This window comes from Typopeltis vanoorti, chromosome 1, assembly GCF_054136105.1.
Source record: "Typopeltis vanoorti isolate ZY-2024b chromosome 1, IOZ_Tvanoo_1.0, whole genome shotgun sequence".
NCBI classification, from domain to species: Eukaryota; Metazoa; Arthropoda; class Arachnida; order Uropygi; family Thelyphonidae; genus Typopeltis; species Typopeltis vanoorti.
Genome location: NC_143549.1, coordinates 66,406,809 through 66,434,525, shown reverse-complemented (window position 1 = coordinate 66,434,525; position 27,717 = coordinate 66,406,809). Strand labels below are relative to the sequence as shown.

Below are 27,717 nucleotides of genomic sequence, written 5' to 3'. Positions count from 1 at the left end.
GAGCAAAGCTAATAATAATGGCAAATACCTGTTGGATTTCTGCTCAGGACATGGACTGGTTATTATTAACACCATGTTCCAACATAAAAATGTTCACAAATTCACATGGAGAGAAGAGGCAAGGAATAAGAAAAATTTCATTGACTGTGTTATTGTTGATGGTGATATTTTCCCCCTGGTGCAGGACACCAGAGTGTACAGAGGATTTGAAATTGGAAGGGATCACTATTTAGTCATGAGCAGGATAAAATTGAATTTCATATTGATATTTATTTCATATTGACATTAGAATAACGTGTAAGAAAGTTTTAAAGCGAATAAAAGTTGAGCAGCTCTTAGATGTGAACTGTAGACTAAAATACACAAAGATTATTGAAGAAAAAATGAAAGAGTTTGAGAACAGGAACCATACCTTGGACATTCAGTGGCAAGCCTTGAAGAAAACCCTGATTGATTCAGCCAGAGAGGCATGTGGCGAGTTGTCTGCAAGGATAGAAAAATCAGAACTCCATGGGAAGTTAAACAGGCAGTGAAGGAAAAGAAGAAAGCATATCAAAAGTTCCTGGCAAATAAGTCAGTTTTTGCTCTCAGAGAATACAGAGAAAAGCGAAACACTGTAAAACTAGCTAAACAAAAGCCATGGGAAGACTTTGGCAAGAACATAGAAAATAAATATCAAGAAGGTGGTAAGATATTCTGGAGGTTGTTGAAGAAGCTTAGAAATGGAGGAAAGAGTACTGTAAAAGGAGGTAGAGATGATAAAGGTGACTTGAAAACAGGAGAAAAAGATATCCTTGAAGACTGGAGTTATAATTTTGAATAATTGCTAAATGAGACAAGCAGTGATAGCACAGTAGTAAAAAACGCTCAACAGGCATACAATCAGAAATACGTATCCATGCTTGAAAAAGCCATCAATGGCTTGAAATGTCGAAAGGCAGCAGGAGTAGATGATATTCAACCAGAAATACTGAAGTATGGTGGTATAAAAGTTAAAGTGGCTGCACTGCATAGTTCAGAAAGCCTGGACAGATTGATGAATTCCCTATGATTGGAGTAGAGCTCTATAGTACCCATATATAAAAAGGGAAATAAAACTGAATGTGAGAATTACAGAGGTATTTCTCTACTGAGTGTTCCTGGCAAGATCTATGCAAGTATACTTGAGAAACAGTTGAGAAGAATTGTGGAAGAATAGCTTGGTGAAGAACAAGCTCGATTCAGGCCAAATAGATGCTGTCATGATCAGATCTTCACTTTACGACAAATAGTTGAGAATGTAATTTAGAAAAGGCATATGACAAGGTGCCAAGAGAGAAGCTATTCAATACACTACAGATATATGGTGTCAATGGGGCATTATATCAAACAATACTTCGTCTTTATTTGAGTTGTAAGTCAGCAGTTAGAATTGAAGGAAGTACAGGAAAATGGTTTAATGTTAAATCTGGTGTGAGACAAGGATGTACATTATCCCCTCTATTATTCATTATCTATATGGATCAATTTATGAAGGAAAGTGGTATTAAACATGATATCAGAATTGGAGATGTTAATGTCAGCTCTTTCCTTTATGTGGACAATACTATACTTCCGAATAAATCCGCTACAAGTTTGCAAGATTCCCTGACTAAATTGAAAAACTGTTGTAATAGATATGGTATGAAGGTCAGCATTAAAAAGACAAAGACAATGAAAATAGTGGAATTGTTGAAAATGTCAACTGTGTTGTGAATGGGGAACAACCTGTGGAACAAGTAAAACATTTCAGCTACTAAGGCACTCAATTGAATATGAATTTATTCAATTGACTGAAAGACAGTCAATTGAATAAATTCATATGGAATAAGAGAGAAATTAGTCGGAACACTAAATTAACTGTATACAAGACAGTGTTCAAACCAGTTTTAACCTATGGATCTGAGAGCTGGGTCAGAAGTAAAACACTCGACTAAAGACTATAGACCGCAGATATTAGAGGTGTGAACAGATGGCATCAATGGCAATATCATATTAAAAATGAGGATATTAAGAAAGAACTTGACATTGTCAGCATCCAGGAATGCGTTAGCAGTGCTAATCTCAGGTGGTATGGTCACTTAAACAGAATGGGCGAGGAAAGATTAGCAAAACAAGTGTTATCTGCCAGGTTGGCAGGAAAACGACCCAGAGGAAGACCAAGATATAGGTGGATTGATATGGTACAATGTGTCTTAGACGATAGAAATATAAGATCTGATAATGTTGGAGTCTTGACAAATATGGAGAAACAGACTGATTTGGAGGAATATTGTAGATAGGAAGTTAGTAATGATGTAAATTTTTCATGTAGTACTATCATATCCTGTACACCCCCTTGAGGGTACATGTCAGGAATTTGATGATGATGATGATTACATAATTTACCTACAGTTGGGTACAATTTTCTGGCTAGTTTCATTATTAAAATAAAAATGTGTGTGAATATCATTACAGTAAGATTTTAATTAACCTGTTTGTCTAAATGACATCCTATTTTAAACAGAATATAGTATTTAGCAATTCTAAACTCAAATCATTTCTCACATTAAAGAACCATCAAATTAGCATTTCATTTTGCACTTGAAAGAATAAGTAAAATGTACATAATTTCTTGCATCTTGATGTCTTATTTATGTATATGGGCTCAACATAAAAAAAAAAATATATATATATATATATATATATATATATAATCTGACTTATCCGATTACATTTTTTTTTTTTTTTTTTTTTTTATGTTGAGAAAAAAAAATATATATATATATATATATATACAGGGTGTTCGGGATAAATTTGACAGTTTCGTAAGGAAAAAGAAAATCTTCTTTGTATCTATTAAATTTAATGAATTGACAAAAAAACATTACAGGCAGAGTTAATTACAATACTATCAACAAGATTTACTCAAAATAACCACCATTAGCATCGATCACAGCTTCAATTCTGCTTCGGAACCTCGAACAAGCTGATGCTACAGTCTCCCTAGGAAGGGCCGCAAAAACTGTTTTAATTTTATCCATTAACTGGGCTTTTGTATTACTGGAAGTGCGATTGGTGTCTTTTTCAACTGCGCCCCATACAAAATAATCCATGGGGTTAAGGTCTGGGGAGTTTGGAGGCCAAACATTTGGACTGGTGAAGTCGTAGAAATTTTCAGACAACCATTTTTGACTTTTCCCAGAGGTGTGGCAAGGGGCCGAATCCTGCTGCCATACATACGGCCTACCATTGGCTACCCTTGTTATCCAGGGCTTGACTACAGTTAGCAACTCCACGAACAAAGCCCGAATTCCAATGCCAGGGTTCTTCAACACCTGTTCCTGCAGATTTGCGAGGAATTCTGCTGTACGAAGGCAATCAGATCGTCTGCTAGGGATCTTTCTTCTTGCTACATCCTCGTAGTCACCATTGCAAGTCTCTAGTTCATGCCTGATTGTTTTTACTGTATTCAGGGAGCATTGGGCAGCAGTCGTAATATCCTTATTTTGATGGCGGGCACGAATCATCATGATACAAGTTATTCTCTTCCATGATTCAGGTGGGTTCCAGCTATCCATCCTTTCTGACATCTTGTATATGAATGAAGAAGGGTCCAAACTTTTAAATGAAGAGAAGTGTGTGTTAATACATGTAACTTACGGAAAAATATAATTAATTATAAATATGTCAAATTTATCCCGAACACCCTGTATATATATATATATAATCTGACTTATCCGATTACATTTTTTTTTTTTTTTTTATGTTGAGGAGAAACGTTAGAAATCCATTCTTGAAATGCTCCATAATGTAATCAGCTGAAAAGCAGATGAAATATGACTGCCCATCACAGTACCCTCCATCTGCTGAAATAATTTATTATGCCAAGTAAAATAACCAGCATTGATAGTAAACTTGAATAATCCGATGTCATCAGGAAATCTACTTGTAAAAGCTGTAGAGTTTCTCGAAGTGATATATTTGTAAACAGTGAAACTACATCCAAGGAAACTGTCATTTCAGAATTCGAAGATGGTGAATTTTTTCCTTTGAAGTCTAAACTATTTTTTGATAAGAGGTAGTTTTTCCAGTAAAGGTTTGTAGATGTTTTGATCTTGAAAGATATTTTGGCAAATAATAAGAATGAGATCCTATGAAATCAACTATTGGACATAATGGATAACCAGATTTGTGCACTTTAGGAAGGTCATAAAAACGTGGGGGATGAGCATGATGTGAAGTCTTGAGCTCCAACATGCTGATCATCAGGGAACGGAGTTAAGAGTGAATATATACAAGGTAGCTAATATGTGAAGTAGTGATCAATTTGATTGTGGTGGCATTTATATCCACCTACTGTTTGATTTTATTTCTTCCAACACTGAATTATCCACAAATTATAGTTGTAGGAAGGTTGTTAACCTTCAGGAACTTTCAACAGATTTCATAGTAGGGGACTGCATGTTCCATAAAGTATGAATGTGGATAAATTGTGGAATAGTTCATGCTTTTACTGCTTCTCTTGGACTGAGCTCTCTTGGTTGAATGGCATCAATCTCTATATTTCTTATTTTTTTTTTTTTTTTTTTTTTTTTTTTTTTTTTTTTTTTTTTTTTAAATAACCTGAATGATTTGGGAGTGGAGTGAAGAATACTACCTCACAGAGTGAAAATTTGTCTTACATGAAGTGGCATATTTTAAAATTTCATCTTGATTTCAGAAATGGTTTAAGCATATATGCACTCAGAAATGTAATATGTGCAGTTATTGAAGGGTGTAAGAAGTAAATGAAGTAGCTTAGTTATGTTGCTTGCCCTTTGGATTATTTCTATAATTTAAAATGAACTTTAATAAAATTTAAAATTCACAAACAACAAAATGAGATTTTAAAAATTGAGATGGGCTGCTGAAGAGAGTATTTTGTGTGTGTGTGTGTGTGTGTGTGTGTGTGTGTGTGTGTGTGTGTGTGTGTGTGTGTAAATTTTTGGTTTAAGTATTTTTAAAATTTGAGTAATAAGATGAGAACAGAATTCCTTCAAGCACTAGCAGACCGTAAAACCATGTTTCAAATGAACATTGATACACAAAATAATAACTAATGCAATGATGTTTTTCATAGTTTGTTGATATACAGTGTGATCAAAATTAAAGTATCCCTGCTTAAAACCTTGTGAAGTGCCACCCAGTGAAATAAATGCTGCAAAACTTTGCAGGAATATATTGTGCATCATGCAGAAGCAATATCTGAGGGAGGAAAAAAAGGTTCCAAAATTCTCTACTGGGGGGGGCAATGATGTACTGGATGCAGATGTAATTTTTCTCTATGTGGGTGTGTATGTGTGTAAGAAGGAGAAAAGCTACACAAATAACATTTTTATTCACTTCTATTATGCATTCAAAGGCTGTACTACTCTTCAATGTGCTTCCCTTCCTGGTATGTCACAAACTGCATCTTTTGCACAGTGTGTTCAAGCAGATCTCAGCTGGTCGGGACTGATATTGCTCACATGCTGCATTATGCTGTCTTTCAGTGCTGGCAACTATCACAATGATCCGGGCCCTCATCCATGAAAATGACTGAATCTATGCACAGTCACTGCTGTAGCTATGGCACAATAAAATTTTTTATCATATTGCAATACATCTTGGCAGTAACTGAACAGGTTACAAGACTTGTCTGTCGAATATCCTCAAAGTAGAATGTTCCAATGATTAACGAAGCTGTAAACTTGCACCAGACAGTAACTTTGGGTGAATGCAAAATAATTTGTTGGATTGCATGTGAGTTTTGCATAGCCGATACCCAGCAATTGTGGGTATTCTATTCAGGTGAAAGTGAGCCTTATCTTTCCACAAAATCATCCACAGTCACGCAGCATCCAACTCCACTTGAGCAAGAAATGTTAAAGCAAATGTCAGTCGACTTACAAAGTCTTGGGGCGTGCAACTCCTATGCTAGAGTTATCTTAAATGGGTAGAAATGCAGCATCTTCCATAGAATTTTCCAGGTAGTTATGTTAGGCACATCCATGTGTCTTGATACAGCATGTGCACTGCAGGAACCAATGATGTTGTGTAAGAGATACTTGTGCCCTCGTTGACATTTGTTCAAGCGACGAAATTTATGGACTGCAGCAACAGCATTGCAATTGTTTAGGTAGTACAGCTTCATGAGCAAAGCACATTGGAGCAAGTTAGTGCCATCACTGTGGATGGTATTAGCAACCAGAATGAAGGGAAAAGTTCCTATTCCATCTTTTTATACAATCCTGGTACTTGTCGAATTGCATGATATGCAAAGTTTCATGCATTTGGTGTTTAAAAACGCCCCTTAGTAGTGAATTTTGGGACTATTTTTTTTTTTTTCCTGAGATATCACTTCTTTATGATGCCATCTAGTGATCCAAAGTTTCACACCTTTGGATCACTAGATGGTGCTCCACATACCTTAAACAGGGTTGATTATTACCAAACCTATTCTTGTGGTTCAGCACCTTACATAATCTTCCCCTCTACACATGCACATTCACTCAAAGTTTTTTGTTCTGTGTGAATATGAATTAATTCTTTCTTAAAGATTGATGTCAGTTTATTGTTCAAAAATATAACAAACAAGAATGGGTCTTGCATTTATTTATGCAAGCTTAATAGCATCTATCAAGCTTCTAAGAATGGCAGTACATAATTGCTGGGGTTGTCATAGATGGCATTGAGACTACTTTACCATGCTTAATATTGTCAAAAGTTTTTTGGATTCAAAGAAATACTTGAACATTCCTAGGTCATAAGCTCTTGCTTATTCTAATGCCCTCTGCCTTTTCCTATTCCAAATGCATAACCATGTTAATGAAAATTGCAGGATCTCAGTAATAGTTTATGCAACCTGAAGTTACATTAAATTGTGCAATATAGCAATAATACATTTCTTAATAAATATATATTCTCATTAATTTTGTAACTTTTGAATTTAGAAAATGATGCAGTGATATTCTGAAATTTACCAAGATTATCTACTATATGCTTTTTTTTTTCCTTTTTTTTTAGTATTAATAACTGATTTATTCTTATTTAGGTGGCTGGAGGATGAGAATAGCTTTGGCAAAAGCTTTATATGTTAAACCTCATCTACTATTATTAGATGAACCAACAAATCATCTCGATCTAGATGCATGTGTATGGTTAGAAGAAGAATTAAAAACGTAAGTGATACATTGCAATTTCAAATTCATTATTTTTGAATAATTTGAAACTATATATATTTTTTAAATTGGTTTGCATAATGGTGACATTAGGTAGAAAAACTTTTCTCTGAATATACTCTGATATATAGCAACAATCTGCCTCAACGGAATTTCTCTTTGGATTCCTTAGTAAGCGGTGTGTTAGTTGAGAGTTTAACAAAATTGTACCAACCCGGTGCGAAAGTAAAGAATGTAAGCGAGTCAATTAGAATGCAAAAACAGCGGGTGAAGGAATTGATAGTGGTTTCAGGTACAAATGATTTGAAAGGAAACAAAAAAAATGCTATGAGTGAGGATGTGAAGGAATTGTTTTAGGTAGCAAAAGAAAAGAGTGAGAGAGTTAGGATGGCGAGTCTGTTGCCGTGGTATGACAGTGAAGAGTATAGCAGGAGAGCCATAATTGCCAATGACTTTATGCGTGAATTATGTTTGATGAGTGGTGTGGAATTTGTGGGTGAGTTCGATGGATGAAAGGAGTTATATAAAATGGATGGTTTACATTTGAATGGATTTGGTGTACGGAGACTTGAAAAGGTGTTGTCGAATGTAGCGGAAGTGAATGTACAGAACCAGGGAAACTAGAGTTATTAAGGGGGGGGGAGTAGATATGCAGATTTTAGGAAGACAGTTGAGTGTGTGAATGTGTGTAATATGCCCAAGTGAGTAGGAAAGACCACGAATCAGAATGGGATAGTTAGTATAAGGCATCAAAATAGGGATGGGACAAATCGGCTTCTGCAATTCATGTATACAAATGCCAGAAGTATTAGGAACAAGAGGGAAGTATTTTTGGCCTTGGTTGGCACTTCCAGACCACAGGTTATTGGCATTAGTGAAACATGGCTGACAGAAGATGACAGCTAGTGGGATTGAACGTGAGGGGTATGGTATGTTCAGGAGAGACAGGGAGAATAAAATGGGGGGGTGTTATTGATGATAGTGGATGAGCTACAGCCAAGGAGAATAGAAGTGGAACTGCAGGATAGAGAAAAGAGCATATTTGAGGCTATTTGGTGTGAGATTGAAACTAGCAGAACAAAATATACACTTGGGTGCTGCTATAGACCAGGTGATGGAATTGATGGTGGAGATAGTATGCATAAGCAAATAGAAGAAATGAGTGGAAGGATGGTGATTATTATGGGAGATTTCAACTATGGTAACATTGATTGGAAGGAGGAGAGGACACATGGGAGGAAGGAATTGGATTTTATGCAGTTATTAAGGGATAACTATCTGCGACAGCATGTAATGGAAAATACTAGGGGTCAGAGAGTGCTTGACCTGGTAATGCATCTGAGAATTTGGTTGTAACGAATATGACCACATTGCCACCAATTGGTGAGAGAGTGATCATGGGGTCTTGACTTGGGAGGTGGCTAAAGGTGTGGAATTTACAATTAAGACAGGGTACATGTGGAATTATCAGGCTGGTAAGTATGACAAGCCTAGGAGATTGATTGGTATTATGTCATGGCATGTACAAATGCAAGGGCTAGAAGTTGACAGTGCATGGGAGGCGGTTAAAAAGTGTTTGCATGAAGCAGTGGCTGACTGTATACCTAGAGTCCGAATAATAAATCAAGTAGGAGTTAAATGGATGAATAACACCATTAAGCTTGAGCTGCAAAAAAAGAAACAACTATGGAGGGAATTTAAGGAGAAAGGTGACCGGCAGGCACATGAACAGTATAAAGCCCAGGCCAGAAGGGTAACGAGTGTGATAAGAAAAACAAAAAAGGATTACGAAAAAACATTGGCCATGCAAGCTAAAGAGAATCCTAAACAGTTTTTTCGGTATGTTGCAAGTAAAAGAAAAAATGTATATGGCAGAATGATTTTAAAGAATGCCAATGGTAGGGAGATAACCGAATCAGTTGATATAGTTGAATTACTGAGCGAGCACTTTGCAAGAGTATATTATCCAGGTGGTGACATTGCAGAAATGAATGAACCAATAGATTATACGGGAATTGTGGTGAATGAGGTGGAGGTGAGTAGTCTATTGCAAAACCTCAATGTCAATATATCCGTGGGATTGGATGGTATACCAGCTCGTGTCGTACGAGAAGCAGCTAAAGAATTGTCAGTACCCTTGACCATTTTGTTTAATTTGAGTCTTGGGGCTGGGTTAGTCCTGAGGGTGGGTGGAAAGAGGGGAAAATAGTTCCACTGCATAAAGGAGGTTCCAAGACTACTGTTGTAAATTACCGACCGATTAGCATATCAGGAATCGTTGTCAAGGTCTTGGAGAAACTAATCAAGAGAAGAATACAGGATTGGATAGATGAAAATGGGATACTGTATATGGGGCAACATGGTTTTATGAAGGGTAGATCATGCCTCAGTAACTTGCTCACGTTTTATAACACAGTGACGGCTGAACTGGACAAGGGTAATGGGTTTACACTGATTCTACTGGACCTTGCCAAGGCATTTGACAGGATACCACATGGAATTCTAATCCATAAACTACAACATATGGGAATGGATTAGGTGGATGGTTGATGGAGAGATATCAAATAGTAGTTTGTTCAGGAGTAGATTCCAAAAGATGGCCTCTGACTAGTGGTGTGCCGCAGGATTCTGTTCTTGGACCACTACTTTTCAATTTGTTCATTGACGATATAGGAAAGGATCTGAGAGGAAGTGTTCACTTGTTTGCTAATGATGCAAAGTTGGGTAGAGCAATTGTGAGTTCACAGGATGTCAAAATTGTGCAGGGTGATTTGGATAGTTTGGAGGACTGGGCTAGGGAAAATGGATGTCAATTTAATGTGGCAAAGTGTAATGTTATGCATTTTGGAGTGAAAATATTAGCAGCAGTTTATCACATTGGTGGAACCGTACTCCAGGAGATTGATGAGGTCAGGTATTTGGGAGTGTTGGTAGATAGAGAGTTGAAGTTTAGGGGGCACATTGCAAAAGTGGCTAAATCAGCTCATCATATCACTTGGTTACTGAAAAATACTTTAACAAGCAGAGACAAACAGGTTATTGTTTCTCTGTATCAAGCCTTGATAAGACCCCCATCTCTGGACTGCTGTGCCCAGATATGTGCACCAGGGTTTCTTCTTGATGGGGAGGAGTTGGAGAGGATTCAGAGACGAGTAACCAAGATGGTGGCAGGTCTGTGGAATGAACCTTATGAGAACAGATTGAAGATTTGTGGGTTGCAAAAATTGGTTGATAGGTGGAAAAGGGGTGATATGATTGAGACATTCAAATTACTGAAGGGTTTCTATAAGATCAATCCAGAAGATATTTTTGAGAATGGAACCGTACTCCAGGAGATTGATGAGGCCAGGGATTTGGTAGTGTTGGTGGATAGAGAGTTGAAGTTTAGGGGGTACATTGCAAAAGTGGCTAAATCAGCTCATCAAATCACTTGATTACTGAAAAATACTTTAACAAGCAGAGACAAACAGGTTATTGTTTCTCTGTATCAAGCCTTGATAATCAAATTAACATCCTTGCAAATCAGCATCCTTGGAGCATAAAAACACTTCAAAATATGATGAAAAAAGTGAAAATTAATGAATGACTGTTGCTGATTCCAGAAATTGCCATTCGGATTTTTTTTAATGGCATCTGTGTAGTTTTTCTCCCATCTGATTGCATAAAAGACTATTCAGAGCATGATCTGTTGGACCTAACTTACTATTATGATGGTGATGTATGTATTGTTATATGGGCACCTCCATGGAGTCCAAAGAGACCAAATCTATCCACACAATTTATCATATCTCTCTGTGAACCGATTAACAGACAAAGCACTCACAGCTGACTCAGACTACTCATTCACAACTCTCCAAGCAAAAAATCTAGTCCTCACACCCCTACTAACCACACCTTTATCAACTTCAAAGGATGACCCATTTGTTCTGGTCCCTCTAGCCAAGAAACATTTTCCCGTACATCACTCCTATAAAACCATTTAAGCAGTTTAAATGTCTCTGTCATATGCCATCTTTTTCTCCTATCAACCAACTTCTGCAATCCACATATATTCAATCTATCCTCATAGGGAACATTCCTGAAGCCACTCACCATTTTGGTCACTCTCCTTTGTGAACAAATAATCTTATAAGGTAGCCCAAATAATCTTATAGGCTACCTTAACAATATGTCTTCTAAACTTTAACTTTCTCTCTACTACCACTCCTAAATCTCTAGCTTTATCTATTTCCTGGGATACAGTGCCATCAATGTGGTACATGGTTTGTAATTTATTTATCTCAAAATGCATAATTTTGATATTCTTTACATTTCTCCACATTACACTGACAGCCTATTTAAATCATCCTGCAAGCTCTCATATTGCCTTAACTATTACTCTATCTAAATTCATGTCATTAGCAAACAAATTAATATTTCCTGTATCATTTATGTAAAAATTAAACAGCAATGGTATCAGCACTGAACTTTGCAGCACACCACTTGTCACATGTTTCTGCCTTGATTCTGCCCTTCCATATACCACTTTTTGATATCTGTCCAGTGGTATTCTGTCAAATACCTTTTTCCGAAATCCAGCAGAATCATTGTATAGCCATTTCCTTTATCCAACTCAGCTGTTACTCTATTATAAAAAGTTAATAAAATTACTAAGGCATGACTGACCCTTCACAAAGCCATGTTGACCCTCATACAGTATCATATTTTTATCTACCTATTCATGAATTATCTTTTTGATCAATTTTTTTAGTACTTTTACCACCACACCTGAAATACTGATCATTTGCTACTGCAGTCTTAGAACCTCCCTTATTCAAGGGGCTATTTTGCCCTCTTTCCACCCTTGGAACTCTACTAATGCAGGGACTTTAAGGAGCCTAGTCAAAGACATTACCAATTCCCTTGCACATTCTTACAAAACCCTAGCTGATATCCCATCTAATCTCATGAGAACCTTCATCCACCTCTGTTCCGACATTAGTGTCTGTCACTAAACTTTAACTTTCTCTCTACTACCACTCCTAAATCTCTAGCTTTATCTATTTCCTGGGATACAGTGCCATCAATGTGGTACATGGTTTGTAATTTATTAAAGCAGTAACCTCACTAGGAAGATATATGTTTGCAAAGTGATCACTCAGTACCTCAACTATTTTATTTGCTTTTGTGTCCTTGTGACCATCATCAGTCATTAAGGTTATTCTTCCTCTTACGTGGCACATAACGAAAGATCTCTTTAGGATTTCCTTTTGGCTGCTTGGCTAGATTCTTCTTATAATCTGATTTTGCCTTCTTTGCAGTGCTGGTCACCTTCCTCTTTATATACCTTCCACAGCATTTTCTTCTTCTGCAGCTCATGCTTAATGATATTACTCATCCATCTAACTCCCACCTGATTAACTCTCCTTACCTTAGGTATACAATTTAATATTGCTTCCTTTAGATGATGGTTAACTATATCCTTGCACTACTAACATTCTTACCCTCCAATGGTTTATGCCTCGGTACAGATTTAAGCTTCTTCCTAAGCATGTCATAATCACCTGCCTTGTAGTTTCACAAATACCCCCTTCTTGTTAAAATATCCATGTTTTACAATCTCCTAAGTCAAGACCGCATGGTCACTTTCATCAATTGGAGGCAGTGTAGTCACCTTGGTTATTGCTAACTCTTCTGATCCTATGACTCTGTCTAATACTCTCCCACCCTACTCCCCTCCATCACATGCTGACTTAAGTAATTATCTCTTAGTAGGTGTATAAATTCTATTTCCTTTCTGTCATGTGATCTTTCTTCCTTCCAGTCTATATCTTCACAGTTAAAGTCCCCTCATAATAAGCATTCGATCTGTACTCATTGTACTAATTTGGCGATGCATATGTTGCTATAAGCCAGGGTGTTCCACAGAACCCTGGCTTATAGCAACAACCAACTGTATACTTTGTCTTACTGTCCTTAATCACACACCAGATTACTTCAGATGAACTGCAACCCTCCTGCCTGTCTCCTATTCTTGTTGGCTGCCATTCATCTATTGTCAGCAGTACTCCTCCCCTCATCCTATCTTCCCTGAAAATATTAAACCCTTCATACTTAATCCCTGTAACTACATCAGCTTCTGTTAGACAAGTCTCACTAATGCCTATAACTTTTGGTGAGGTTGCACTAACCAATGCCGAAAACTACTCTCTCTTGTACTTGATACTTCTGGCATTAGTATATAGAAACTGCAGCATCTCTTGAGGCCCCAACCCACCTTACTTCTGAATTGTGACTATCCTATTCAATATTTTGCTTGAAAGACTAGATATTTCACACTTGCTCATCTCATGAATGCCTTCACACAAACTCACTTGCTTCTACCCTAATTGTTTAAGTTTCCTTGAATTTTTGCTTCAGCATGCTCGGTGAACAAAGCTCTCTCCAGACACTTATCACCAAAGCCATTTAGATGCAGTCTATCAGCATTGTACAAATCCTTCTTTCCATCAAACACAGATCAATAAATCCTACATCATTCCTTCTGCACAATCTACGTATAGCTGGCTACCAATCCCCTCTTCCTCAGTTTGCCTCTATCATAGCATGGTAGGAGACTTACAATGTTCACCTTCTCATGCTTCAGTTTTGCCTCTTCTAACAACTCCTTTACATTCTTCCTCATAGAATACTTCTCACTTCTCAAAATCATTTGTACCAATTAAGACAATCATTTCTTTCAACTTATCTTTTTGCATCTGGATAGCATGGCTAATATCATTAATTTTTGCACCCAGAAAACATGACTTTGTCACACTTTTGTTAAGTACTCCCCTCATCATTAAGTCTCCATACATAATTTTCTCATCTACTTGTTTTTGGTTGGTCTTTATTATTCCTTAGGGCCATCTGCTTCTTTCTCTTTTCATCCTGCTAATCTCTTGCTGCTTCTGCAATTTTTCAATTTCATGCTATATCGTATGAAAGATAACATTTAAGCACACTATTTCTTTATTAATGTCCATTTTGTTCTCCTCTATTTCCACAGGTGCACTTTCTACATTAACAACACATAACAAGCTTCCCATCCCTCCTGTGAACCAAACTTGTTTCTAGAACATAAACAACCTCCAACTTGTTTTTGTTCTTCTGAGAGCAAACTCCATCCTTATAACATCCGGGAGTATGCGACTGTGCTGTTGGAAGTTTTTCCACTTGTTTATATTATAAATTAAAGATAACAAGAAATTATATTCTTGGTTTAATCCTTTATCCAAGTGTAAGCAAAGAAAGTTTGCACCTGAAGTATTTTCAGAACAAGGGCAACTCGTATATAGAAGCTAATGACTTCACATCACTTGCCTTAGTATCGCATAATTCAAAGTACGTATCCTTGCAGACATGTATAATTCGATGCATTATGGAAACCCAGAGGTCACCATAATAAAAAACATTAAAATAAAACCCTTAGATGTACACATACAACTATATTAGTGTGGTTTTGCATTCAATTGGCTTCAAAACATTAGAATAGGACGAATGATATGATACAACATGGCAGCAACCTAGAAAACAGTCGAAAAGCATTTAGGTTAAAGTCAATTTAAAGAAATATTTTTATCTCAGCTTTTTCACTCATTTCTTATAGTTTGTTTATCAAAATCAAATCTTTAATTCCAAATGACATTTCAATTTTAAGTTATCCAGTTAAGTTAAAGGGTATATTTAAATCAGAAATTTCAGCTGATAAGCAAATAAATGCTTTTATTTTACTTCCTTGTTTTCCTTTGAACGTTTGTCATCCATTAATAGTTCTTCCAGAATCTTCTAATCCAAATGTACAAGTAATATTTGGAATTAATTTTCTGAAACGTCATGCTTTTGCATGTAATTTTGTTGATGATACAGTGTCCTGTGTGGATTAGATTACTGCTTGGACAGTACATCAGGTGACAAGGAAAATTAGAGCAATCTCCTGAAGTTTTTAAAGACACTGCTTGGACAGTACATCAGGTGACAAGGAAAATTAGAGCAATCTCCTGAAGTTTTTAAAGACACTAATGATAACATTTCTTGCACCTTGTGATACAAGGTGCAAGAAATTCTGCCATGTCATTCCAGTCTTTAAGGAATTCTGTGTTATCAGATATGTTGGGAAATGGAGTCATCTGTTTCCAGGATGATCTTCTAATTTATTCAAAGGATAACCATTGTAAAATCTCGTGAAATGTTTTAAAAAGATTAGGTGAAGCAAATCTATCTTTAAAGTGCTCCAGATGCCAATTTTTCATAAAAGAAGTTGAGTATTTAGGTTATAAAATCAGCGACAAAGGAATTATGCCATCTCAGTCAAATTGTAGAAGGCATATTATCAGTCAAACCTCCAAAAACAGTTAGACAAGTTTGTGGATTCATTGGCATGTTAAATTTCTATAGAAAATTTATTCCTAATTGTTCGCAGCTATTGAGACCCATAGTGTACTTAACAAGGAAAGGTGTTAGATTCAATTGAGGTGAGGTAAAGCTCAACAAGAATCACTAAAATGGGCATTAACTAAACCTCCAGTTCTCGTTTATCCTAAATTTGGTGAAAATTTTTATCTTTCTCCTGATTCTTCAAATGATTGCTGCTGTATTAGAACAGAAAGGACATTTTAAGCCAGTTGCTTTTATTAGTAGGAAATTATTAGATCCAGAATTAAACTGTTCGACCTTAGAAAAGGAAGCACTAGCAATAATTTTTCTCTTGAGAAAATTTAGATACTTATTGTTATGACATCCTATTAAACTAAGATCTGATCACCAGTCTCTGTCATTCCTAAGTACTATGAAGGATAAAAATCAACATATAATTAGGTGAGCACTGGAACTGCAGGAATATAATATTGATGTGGCTTATATTCCAGGAAAAGAAAATATAGTAGCTGATTAATTACTTATCTAGATCTCTAGGAGCTGATGATGATGAATCATCTAGAGATAAACATTTGAATCAAGATGAGGTCCAAAGTCCAAAGTTCATGTATTATTCATAAGGGGAATAAAGAACCAAGTTCACAGAAAACCAAACAGTACATTAATCATTTCAGAAAGCATAGGTCATTTGCACCAGGAGATTTAGTATTGTTAGATGATAAATCTAGTTTAAAAAGGATTGGGAAATTAAGAAGGAAAGCTTTTGGTCCATATAGAATTCTAGACCAATTTTCTCCTGTGAATTTAAGAATTCGATATGTCAGAATCCTGGTAAAATTATAAATATACACTATGATAGGTTAAAAAAGTACTTTTTAGGGAGTAGAAATTTAATTATGTTAGGAGACAATATGAATAAAGTATTGAAAGATAAGGGTTTTTTCCCTGATACTAATTGTGTATCTCATTCATAATCAGATAGTGGGAAAGGGAATAGTTTCAAACCTCGTAATTCTAATATGCAGCGAAGGAGAAAATTAAATTCAGGTAAAACAAAACCTAATGCAAGAAATTTCAGAAACCCCAGAGTACATAATTCAGATAGTTAACTTAGAGTTAAATAAACCAGAGGAATTTGAAAATACCTCACTCTAATTTAGTTAGTGAAGATAAAGAATCTCAGCCTGTAGATTTAGAACATAATTCAAGTAATTTAAATGAAATTTGAAAAGTACAGAAATGAAATTTATAAGTATAATGGATTGGAAGATGTAAATTCCAAATTATCTCTAGCATCAGATGATTCTGAAACTAGTACCCATTCAGAGATTGTAAATAATTATCAGCAAAAACCTTCTTATTATTTAAGAACCAGGAATAAGCATTAAAAGTTTTGTTAGATTCATCATCATCATCAACAACCATGGGTCCAATGCCCGTAGGTGTCTGCTGCCATCTTGATATGATTATTCCATTGCATCCTATTTTGTGCAAGATGATTCAGTTTGTGTATAGAGTTTCTGCACCATTTGACGATGTCATCGCCCCATTCTCTGTTTGGTCTTCCTCTTTTGTTCTTTCCTTCAATTATTCCAAACAGCAACGTTTTTCGTTTTCTCTCATCATTCATTTTACATATATGGACAAATAGATGTAGTTTCCTTTTGATTATTTTCTGGATCAGGTTTTCTTTTGGTTGTATTCGTCTGTAGATTTCCTCATTGTTCACTTTCTGTATCCAGCTTATTCTCAAGATCTTTCTATAGCACTTCCTCTCAAATGCCAATATCCTTCTTTCAGGAGTACCCAGGCCTTGTATCCATAGAGCATGCTGCTGAAGATACAAGTTTCTACAATGTGCAGTTTAGTTTGCATCTTTACAGCTTGGCTCGTCCATATTTTGTCCATGGCTTTTAAAATAGTTGTTGCTCTGGCTATTCTAATTTTTATCCCTTTTTTGGGGTATTAGTCAAAGTAATGCATCATGTGGCATCCAAGATGTGTGAAGTGTTCCACATTTTCCAGTTGAAATCTGTCTATCGTAACTCCTGTTGTCCGATTATCATTGTTTTAGTTTTTTCAAAGTTGACATTTAGTCCATATCTTTTTCCTTCTGTGTATAGTGTTTGCAATGTCTGTTCCAGCCTTGCTACGTCTTCTTCAATCAGGACGATGTCATCCGCAAAGCAAAGGTAGTTTATTCTCATGCCATTTATTGAAATGCCACCTTCTTCTTTATTCTTATCTAGTGTTCTTCCCAGATGTGTGATGAAGATGATTGGTGATATTGGGTCCCCTTGTCTTGTGCCTTGACTAGTGGCAAACCAATCTCCAGTCTCACCTGCTATCCTGATTTTTGCTTGTGCTTGGCTGTTTATATCTTTCAGCAGGCAGATCAATTTATTGTCCACACCATAGGATTCCAAGACAGCCCATGTTATATTATGGTCAATATTATCAAATGCATTTTGGAAGTCCACGAAACAGCAATATATCATTTTGTTCTTTCTTCGAGCTTTCTCTGCTATTAGTCTTAATGCGAGTATTTGTTGTACTGTACTTCAATCTTGTCGAAATACAGCTTGCTCATCCGAAAGATGTGCCTCCACATGCCTCTTCAGTGTTCTGTTAGTATTTTCATCAGCACTTTGCCAAGACGACTCATTAATGCAATAGTTCTATAACTGGTGCATTCTAAAGCACTGCCTTTCTTATGAAGAACAACCAAGACCGATTTTTTTCCACTCTTCAGGGGCATACCCTGATCTCCATATTTCATTACATAGCTTATGTATTTCTTTTGCAACTGATTCTCCCCTATATTTTAGCATCTCGCCTATTATATTGTTTATATTATATTTTATTTATTATATTTTTACAAATTATTTGTTAGTATATTATTAGTTTTGGTTTCGTAACATGTATATCAGCACTTACGATGTGCCCGTTATTTGATATTATTATTCTCAAAATGAAATGTTCATCATCATCATCATCATCAAATTCCTGCAATGTACCCTCAAGGGGTGTACAGGATATGACAGTACTACATGAAAAAATTACATCATTACTAACTTCCTATCTACAATTTTCCTCCAAATCAGTCTGTTACTTGTCAAGACTCCAACATTATCAGATCTTATATATCTATCGTCTAAGGCACTTTGTACCGTATCAATCCACCTATATCTTGGTCTTCCTCTGGGTCGTTTTCCTGCCAACCTGGCAGAGAACACTTGTTTTGCTAATCTTTCCTCTCCCATTCTATTTAAGTGACCATACCATCTGAGATTAGCTCTGCTAACGCATTCCTGGATGCTGACAATGTCAAGTTCATTCCTAATATCCTCATTTTTAATATGATATTGCCATTGATGCCATCTGTTCACGCCTCTAATCCTTCTCAGGACTCTCATATCTGCGGTCTCTAGTCTTTGGTCAAGTGTTTTACTTCTGACCCAGCTCTCAGATCCATAAGTTAAAATTGGTTTGAACACAGTCTTGTATACAGCTAATTTAGTGTTCCGACTAATTTCTCTCTTATTCCATATGAATTTATTCAATTGACTTCCCACGATACCAGCTTTGCTGATTCTGTTGTCTATTTCTATATTTAGTTTACCATCTTCAGTAAAAATTGTGCCTAAGTAGCTGAAATGTTTTACTTGTTCCACAGGTTCTCCATTCACAACACAGTTGACATTTTCAATGATTCTGCCAATTTGATTGTCTTTGTCTTTTTATTGCTGACCTTCATACCATATCTATTACAACAGCTATTCAATTTAGTCAGAGAATCTTGCAGACTTGTAGCGGATTTATTTAGAAGTATAACATCATCAGCATAAAGCAAAGAGCTGACATTAACATCTCCAATTTTGATATCAGGTTTAATACCACATTCCTTCATAATGTGATCCATATAGATAATGAATAACAGAGGGGATAATGTACATCCTTGTCTCACACCAGATTTAACATTAAACCATCTTCCTGTACTTCCTTCAATTCTAACTGCTGACTCACAACTCAAATAAAGACTAAGTATTGCTTGATATAATGCCCTATTGACACCATATAATTGCAGTGTATTGAATAGCTTCTCTCTTGGCACCTTGTCATATGCCTTTTCCATATCGACAAAACTTAAATACAGATCTTTGTTATATTCCCATGCTTTCTCGACTATTTGTTGTAAAGTGAAGATCTGATCCTGACAGCCTCTATTTGGCCTGAATCCAGCTTGTTCTTCAACAAGCTTTTCTTCCACAATTCTTCTCAACCGTTTCTCAAGTATACTTGCATAGATCTTGCCAGGAACACTCAGTAGGGAAATACCTCTGTAATTCTCACATTCAGTTTTATTTCCCTTTTTATATATGGGTACTATGAGAGCTCTACTCCAATCATCGGGAATTCGTCCCTCTGTCCAGGCTTTCTGAACTATGCATTGCAGCCACTGTAAGACTCTTATACCACCATACTTCAGCATTTCTGGTCGAATATCATCTACTCCTGCTGCCTTTCCACATTTCAAGCCTTTGATGGCTTTTTCTACTTCAAGTATGGATATGTATTCCTGACTGCATGCCTGGTCAGTGTTTTTTATCACTGTGCTGTCATCACTGCTTGTTTCATTTAGCAGTTTTTCAAAGTAATTACTCCATACTTCAAGGATATCTTTTTCTCCTGTTTTCATTTCACCTTTATCATCTCTAATTCCTTTTACAGCACTCTTTCCTCCATTCCTAAGCTTCTTCAACAACCTCCAGAATATTTTGCCACCTTCTTGATATTTATTTTCTATTTTCTTGCCAAAGTCCTCCCATGACTTTTGTTTAGCTAGTTTTACACACTGTTTAGCTTTCTTACATTTGTCTCTGTATTCTGTAAGAGTAAAAGCTGACTTATTTGCCAGGAACTTTTGATATGCTTTCTTCTTTTCCTTCACTGCCTCTTTAACTTCCTGTGTCCACCAGGGAGTTCTGATTTTTTTATCCTTGCACACAACCTCACCACAAGCCTCTCTGGCAGAATCATCAATGTTTCCTTCAGAGTTTGCCACTGAATCTCCATGGTTTGATTCCTGTTCTCAAACTCTTTCATTTTCTTTTCAATAATATTTCTGTATTTTAGTCTACAGTTCACATCTGAGAGCTGCTCAACTTTTATTCGCTTTAAAACTTTCTTACATGTTATTCTTTTCAATATGAAATTCAATTTTATCCTGCTCAAGACTAAATAGTGATCACTTCCAATTTCAAATCCTCTGTACACTCTGGTGTCTTGCACCAGGGAGAAAACATCACTATCAACAATAACATAGTCAATGAGACTTTTCTTATTCCTAGCCTCTTCTCTCCATGTGAATTTGTGCACATTTTTATGTTGGAACATGGTGTTAGTAATAACCAGTCCATGTCCTGAGCAGAAATCCAACAGATATTTGCCATTATTATTAGCTTTGCTCTTTTCTCCAAATTTTCCCAAAATATTTTTGTATGTCTCACAATCATTTCCTACTCTACTATTTAGATCCCCAACAAGGACCAACTTTTCCTTTTTCATTGTGTCAGTTGCTTTTTCTAAAGCCTCAAAAAATTCCTCCACTTCTACCTTAGTAGAACGTTCTGTGGGACCATAGGCACAAATAAGTCTCATTGTCCAGTTCCCCATTCTCATATTTGCCCACATTACTCTACTTGAGACTGACTGCCATTCAAGAAGATTAGCCTCATATTTTGTGTTGAATACTATGGCTACTCCTTCTTTTCCTTGATTGTCATTGCCTGAATATAACATTTTGTATTTATTGCTCAGAAAGATATCACCAGTTTTGGTCTTTTTTGTTTCAGTCACCCCTATTATGTCAATCTGGTACTTATCTAATTCCTCAGCTAGCTCCATTTCTTTGCCATTCAGGCTTCTTACGTTGATAGTACCGATCTTTAACTCTGGTGATGTTGAGTTGGGGTTTATTTTCAGATTTGTTCCAGTAGCTGACTTTTCGCTGTTCGCCCTGGTTCCCTGGTGAAAACAACGGGGGCCTTGTTTAACCGGGCGACGCCCCAGCCGGCATGAAATTTTGTCATGTTGTACCATCATTTTTTATTTTGGTTTAACCAATAAGAATACAATTTGGTCGGCTAAATCCCAAATTGCCAGCCCATCCTCGTTCGTTCAGTATCAAAGTAGATACCCAACAGGGTGCACCACGAGAAGGTGAGGATTGGACATTAGGTCAGAAGCCCTGGTCGGTTCTCCGCATTCCTTTAAAGGCTATGTGGAGGTCTCCTCTCAGTTATACAGCTTTGACCCTTAAGCACCCCTGATTATTATTATAATAATTATAATGTGCAGAATTTTTATAATGATCTCTATGCAACTAAGTACCAAGTTTCAGAACCTATCATTCCAAAACCAAGCAATATACCAGATGTACTTCCAGAAGAAATAGAACATGCCCTTAAGAAAATGAGTAAAGGTAAAGCCTCAGGACTTGATCGTGTTAAAGCTGAAGAGAAATCCAACAAGGTGGACCAGTGGTGCACCCAGGATTTAATCTTGGAGCTTGAGTACTGAAGATTTAATCTTGGGGGGGGGGGGAGTTGAGTAGACGATTTGAGAATACACACACTACGCATTGCATACAACTTATGACTGAGCATCTGCAGTGATCGCCAATACATGATACCCATGATCTCTGGCCCGGCTTGGGCAAACAAAGTATCGCCCGAGCACTACCTCATTTGCCTTGCATTCACAATGGCCGTGTTTCCCGAGAGCCAGAGGGTATTCCCACCTTATGTGACCTCTAATTCAGAAGTAGTATAGCACTACACAACATAAATAAAAAAAAAGAATTTTAATTAGGAAAAGATTTTCGGAAATTTTTCTAGTCTTTTTTCCTTTTTTTGGGGGGGGGGGACCTTGGCCCCCTCCCTGGGTGCGCCAATGATGCGGACCAATTATTTTCCAAGCCTTGGCTGCCAGATTCACGTGGTACTTTAAAGAAAGAAAGATTCCAGAGGAATGGAAAACCTCAAAAACCATACTTCTATTCAAAAAAAGGGAACAAGGAAGACAAAAAACTATCATCCAATCTGTCTACTCTCTCACATATATAAACAGATCATGAACAGAGTAATACTGAACAGAATCCAAAACACTCTCGAAGACAACTCCAGCAGAGAGCAGGCAGGATTCAGAAGAGGCTTCTCCACAACAGATCCTATCCAGGTCATTTCACAACTAATAGAAAAATGCAGAGAATACCGAATCCCTCTATGTTTCCTCTTTATTGATTTTAAAAAAGCATTTGATACCATAGAACACAATGCAGTCATCAGTGCCTTACTGGAAATAAATGTGGACCCTACTTACATCCACATGATAAAAGAAATTAACAAAAATCAGACCACACATATAACCCTATTTGATCAACCTATAAATATAGATATAAAGAGAGGGTCTGCCAAGGCGATGTGATCTCCCCAAATCTATTTACCAGCACTTTAGAATACATTCTGAAAAAAATAGACCTAAATGGAGAAATAAGTATAGATGGTGAAAAGCTACAAATCCTTATGTTTGCCGATGATCTAGTACTGATATCCCACAACCCAAAAGACCTAGAAGAAATGGGTGAAAAAGTATACATAAACAGCAGTAAGATAGGCTTAGAAATGAATCTAGAAAAAACAAAATGGATCAAAAACATCTACACAAGTGACAGTCACCTATGTATTGATAACATTCCTATAGAACAGTGTTTCTCAACCTTTTTTGGATCATGCCCCACCTCAACGTCTCAAAGATTTTGATGCCCCCCCCTTCCTAGAATAATATTCAGCCAAATAGCTCCCCAAAATATTCAAATTGACCCCCCCCCTGTGGGGCATACGCCCCACATTGAGAAACATTGCCATAGAACAAGTTGACTCCTACAAGTACTTAGGACAAACAATAAAAATGAATAACGATTTATCTGAAGAACTAGCAAAAAGAAAGCTGCAAAAATTACTGACATCTCTGCGAAGGCAAAACTATTTAATAGTGATATTCTTCCATCACTCACATATGGACCAGAAACATGGAATACGACAAGAAAAGAAGAAGAGACTCTCAGAATAACTCAGTGTCCAACAGAACGCAGGATTTGTAACATCAGCAGAATGGAACATGTTAGAAACATGGAACTAAGAAAGAGATCAGGCATAAAAAATGTGGTAACTGCAGTATATGAAAGCAAGATGAGATGGGCAGGTCACATAGCCAGACTCAAGGATAACAGATGGACATACAGAATACTCAATTAGCAACCAAGAATAAAGAGAAAACCAGGAAGACCACCTACAAGATGGGAAGATCCACTAGTGAAATCTATGGGTATAAAATGGAAGAGAGAGGCTCAAGATCGAGATCGTTGGAGGCATCTTTGTGACCTGCACTCATGAAAAAATCCTGAGTGAAACACAGGTCCAAGGTATTATTATTACTGTATATGTGATGTTTGTTCATCAGGGATCCGAGTTGTACACAAATCCGACCTAAAGACGTTCTAGGGAACATATTTCATCCATAATCCGGGCACAAGATACAGCCTGTATTTAATTAACTGGACCAACCCTGGTCTCAATTAGTTTGTATAATTGACATTCACTGTAATACATTTAACAGATTTTAAGACACAACGTTATCAAATTTCTGGTAAGTACCCTCAAGGTGTAGATCTAGGATACTATGACAGTGCTATGTGAACATGACAAATTTTCCTCTGGATTATTTGTCAGGAATGACACTGTCAGATCAATCTGCTTAAATGCTTGTCTTTTTTTCTAGTCTTTTCCTCACATCAAACCAATTTTGCTAACTTTTCCTCTCACATTCTATTTAAGTGCACCGTACACCTTAGATTACCACTGCTCGCACATTCTTAAATGCTAACAATGTCAAGCAACTTACTAATATAAATTTAATATGATTCTGTCAGTGATGCTATTCATTCACTTGTTTAATTTTTCTCAAAACTGTTGTCTATAGTTTAGTTTTTGATCATAAGTTAAAACTGGTTTGATACTGTCTTGAATACCTATTTACTATTCTGGCTAATTTCTCTATTATTTGATATATTTTATTCAACTTACTCCCCACAATACTAGCTTGGCTTATTCTAATATCTATTTCCATTTTTAATTTGCCTTCTTTATTACAAATTGCCTAAAGAGAAACAATGCTTTACTGAGAGTTGTATTGGTTTTTGATTTTGGTGACAGTGAATTTCAGTGCCTAGCATGAGATGACCACTCTGATTATTAGAGACCTGAAGTGATTTGAAAAAGTTCAATGTTCAGCCTCTAAAACAGTTTCCAGATCATTCACAACCCTTAGGCTTATTTACAGTAATAATGGACTATGTTTAAAACCTTTCATTGGTGCGAATGAAATGTTAAGCATTTGAAATTTCGATGTAGTTACTAGATTCTGATAATTATGTTACTTTCAATCCTTGTAATTGTAATTTAAAATTATCAAGTGTTTTGTAAAAACATTCTCATTACGCTAATGGAGATAACATGTCAGCCATTATACGTAACTTCTCACTTGCTATTTTTACATGGAGTGCTCATGCTTGCTAAGGAGTTTGATAGGTGATTGACAGCTGAAAGAGAGAGTGTTCAGCATTGGAGTAAAGAGGAAAACAAGAGAGAGCTAATGGAAGCTTAAGAAATCAGACCTGAGAAATTTTGTTCTTAGGAAATTAAATTTTATGTGACAGTTGGAAGAATATTAATAGTAGATTCCGAAAAGGAATCGTATAACTGTGAGTGTAAAACTGAGTCTTTAAACTGGAAGAATTGAGACTGTCAACAAGTATTTAGTAAATAAAAGAAGATATTGCAGTCAATGTTCTAATTGAATGTTCTGGTAGATGTGATTAGTCATATGTTAAACAATCCAGTAGTAGAATGAATCAGAGAATGAATGATTAGATATTTTCTTATCCAAAAATATAAAAAAGTGTAGATTTATTTTAGAAGGCCTTGGATCCAGTATTTTGTAGTTATGTAATTTTATTTAAAGTGTATATATTGTTTTAGTTTTATTAAATATGTATATTTTTTATATTTGGTTTCAAGTCAGTGATTGTCTGGGTTCTAAAAGAAACAGTAAAAAGTCATTGCACTAATCGGAATTGAACCCTTGTAATTACATAAGTACTAAACACTTGGAGTATAAAAATAATCTTTATAGAGACAGTCTCTAATCTCTTACAGACCCAAGCTGTTCTATATTCCTCATTATCTCATACCAACACATAACAATTTTACTTATAAATTTGTCTCTTGACTAATAAAAAACCATGATTATAAAAATTGAAATTTATTGATCTGACACACTGCACTTCTTAGTCACATAAAAGAAATGAGCATGTTGTTTGAAAATATCCTCTCTTCTTTTCATGCTTCCTCACTGTATTCTAACATTGATATCTCCAAAACCCTTGATATGATTTGTACTTTGCTTATAAATTACCACAACTTTCATACTGTCATGAATTAATAATCTTAGCACATTTTTTAAAATCAAACTATTTATGAACAAGTGTTCATTCTTCCTCTGCACCAGACCATTAGGGGGGCAGCTCTTAGAACTGTACATTGCCCATCTCTCTGTCTTTCCCTATCTATCTACTATAAGAAATTCACTAGGATTTCTTATTATGATAGATATGTTGATATCCTATGCATTGGTAATGAAAATTCCATACTAAAACTGTTTCATTCTTTTAACACCTTTAGCAAAAAATTATAATTCACCATCATATATATGAAAGAAAAATTAAATTTTTAAATTTGACTAACAGTATCAGATTATTGTATCAACAGGTTGGCAGGAAAACGACCCAGAAGAAGACCAAGATATAGGTGGATTGATACGGTACAATGTGCCTTAGACGATAGAAATATAAGATTGTATGTTCTTCACAAACAAACAAATCTTATATCCAGTATCTTGAGCCTGAACAGTCTGGCCTAGCAGAACATGCCATTTTGACTAAACTAGTCTTTTGGAAGAAAATTAAAACCTTTACATAAAAGTAATTCCTTATAGAGCAGTTATAAGGAGAACTGTGAGGCCTTTTTATGCCAATCAAATTTTAAAAGATCTGATGGCCTTTTGTTACTTCTTTTATGGAAAATATTATATATTTTTTCATGCAAATTCCTTATTATTGTATTGTATATTGTGCATGTTGAAAAAAAAGATGGAAACCACAAAAAAAAAATTTTTGTGAGAAATGAAGCAGATGAACTGAGTTTTACTAGCCCTGAAATTAGCAAGGTTATCACAACCACTACTGAAGAAAAATAGTTTGGAGATCACAGTTTAAGCTCAAAGATCCATCCATTATCACAAATAAATATGCATTCAGAGAGAAAAATGGCAACCAGATACAAATCAGAAGACGTGTGATGGGAGCTTACTTGATAGGCCACTGCACCAAACCTGATCAAATCCATAGAAATATTGAGAACAACCACCTGATATTCTGCAAACTTTTAAATAGTATTTGTCCAAAGATGGGCGATGAGCATGAAAATCCCCTACTGATCAATGACAGAATCTGTAATGGTGAGCTGATAGGTTTTCAGGTCACACAGAAGTTGTTTCCAGGCTGCACAACAGGTACCAATGGAATAAGAGAGGATAAAAAGGTGACATAGGAATCAACTGTGAAGTACAAACTTTCAGAAAGATCTGAGAATTAACCTCACTACTAGAAGCTGCATGGTATTCAGTAAAGACAAGATTTTCTTCTGTCATTGTTCTGGTGAAAAATAAAAGGAGTAATAAACGTCTGTTTTGCAATGGTAGTAAGACATCTACCAAGATCATCTACATAAGAATTTCAGGAAAAGAAGCCAGGAGTAAACAATTTTCTCTAAGTGTGACAACTATTTTAAAGCCAAACATGATTATGCCTAGTTCTTTTCTTGCACAGCCATTCAACTATTCCCTTTCCATACTTCTTGAACCAAGAATTAGAAAAAGGATGAGAATTTAAAGTTCAGCCAAAATAATAATACCAGCAAGAGTTGCTCTGATATATTCAATTCAA

General features: G+C 36.0%; 1 protein-coding gene across 1 annotated transcript in view; it reads left to right on the top strand.

The window, feature by feature from the left end:
• Nucleotides 1–27,717, top strand: part of LOC150110054 (ATP-binding cassette sub-family F member 2) — a 172,481-nt gene that overhangs the window by 53,550 nt on the left and 91,214 nt on the right. The window contains exon 6 of the mRNA XM_090390946.1: nt 7,073–7,199. Coding sequence (XP_090247072.1) covers nt 7,073–7,199 — 127 coding nt within the window. The remainder of the gene's footprint in view (nt 1–7,072; nt 7,200–27,717) is intronic.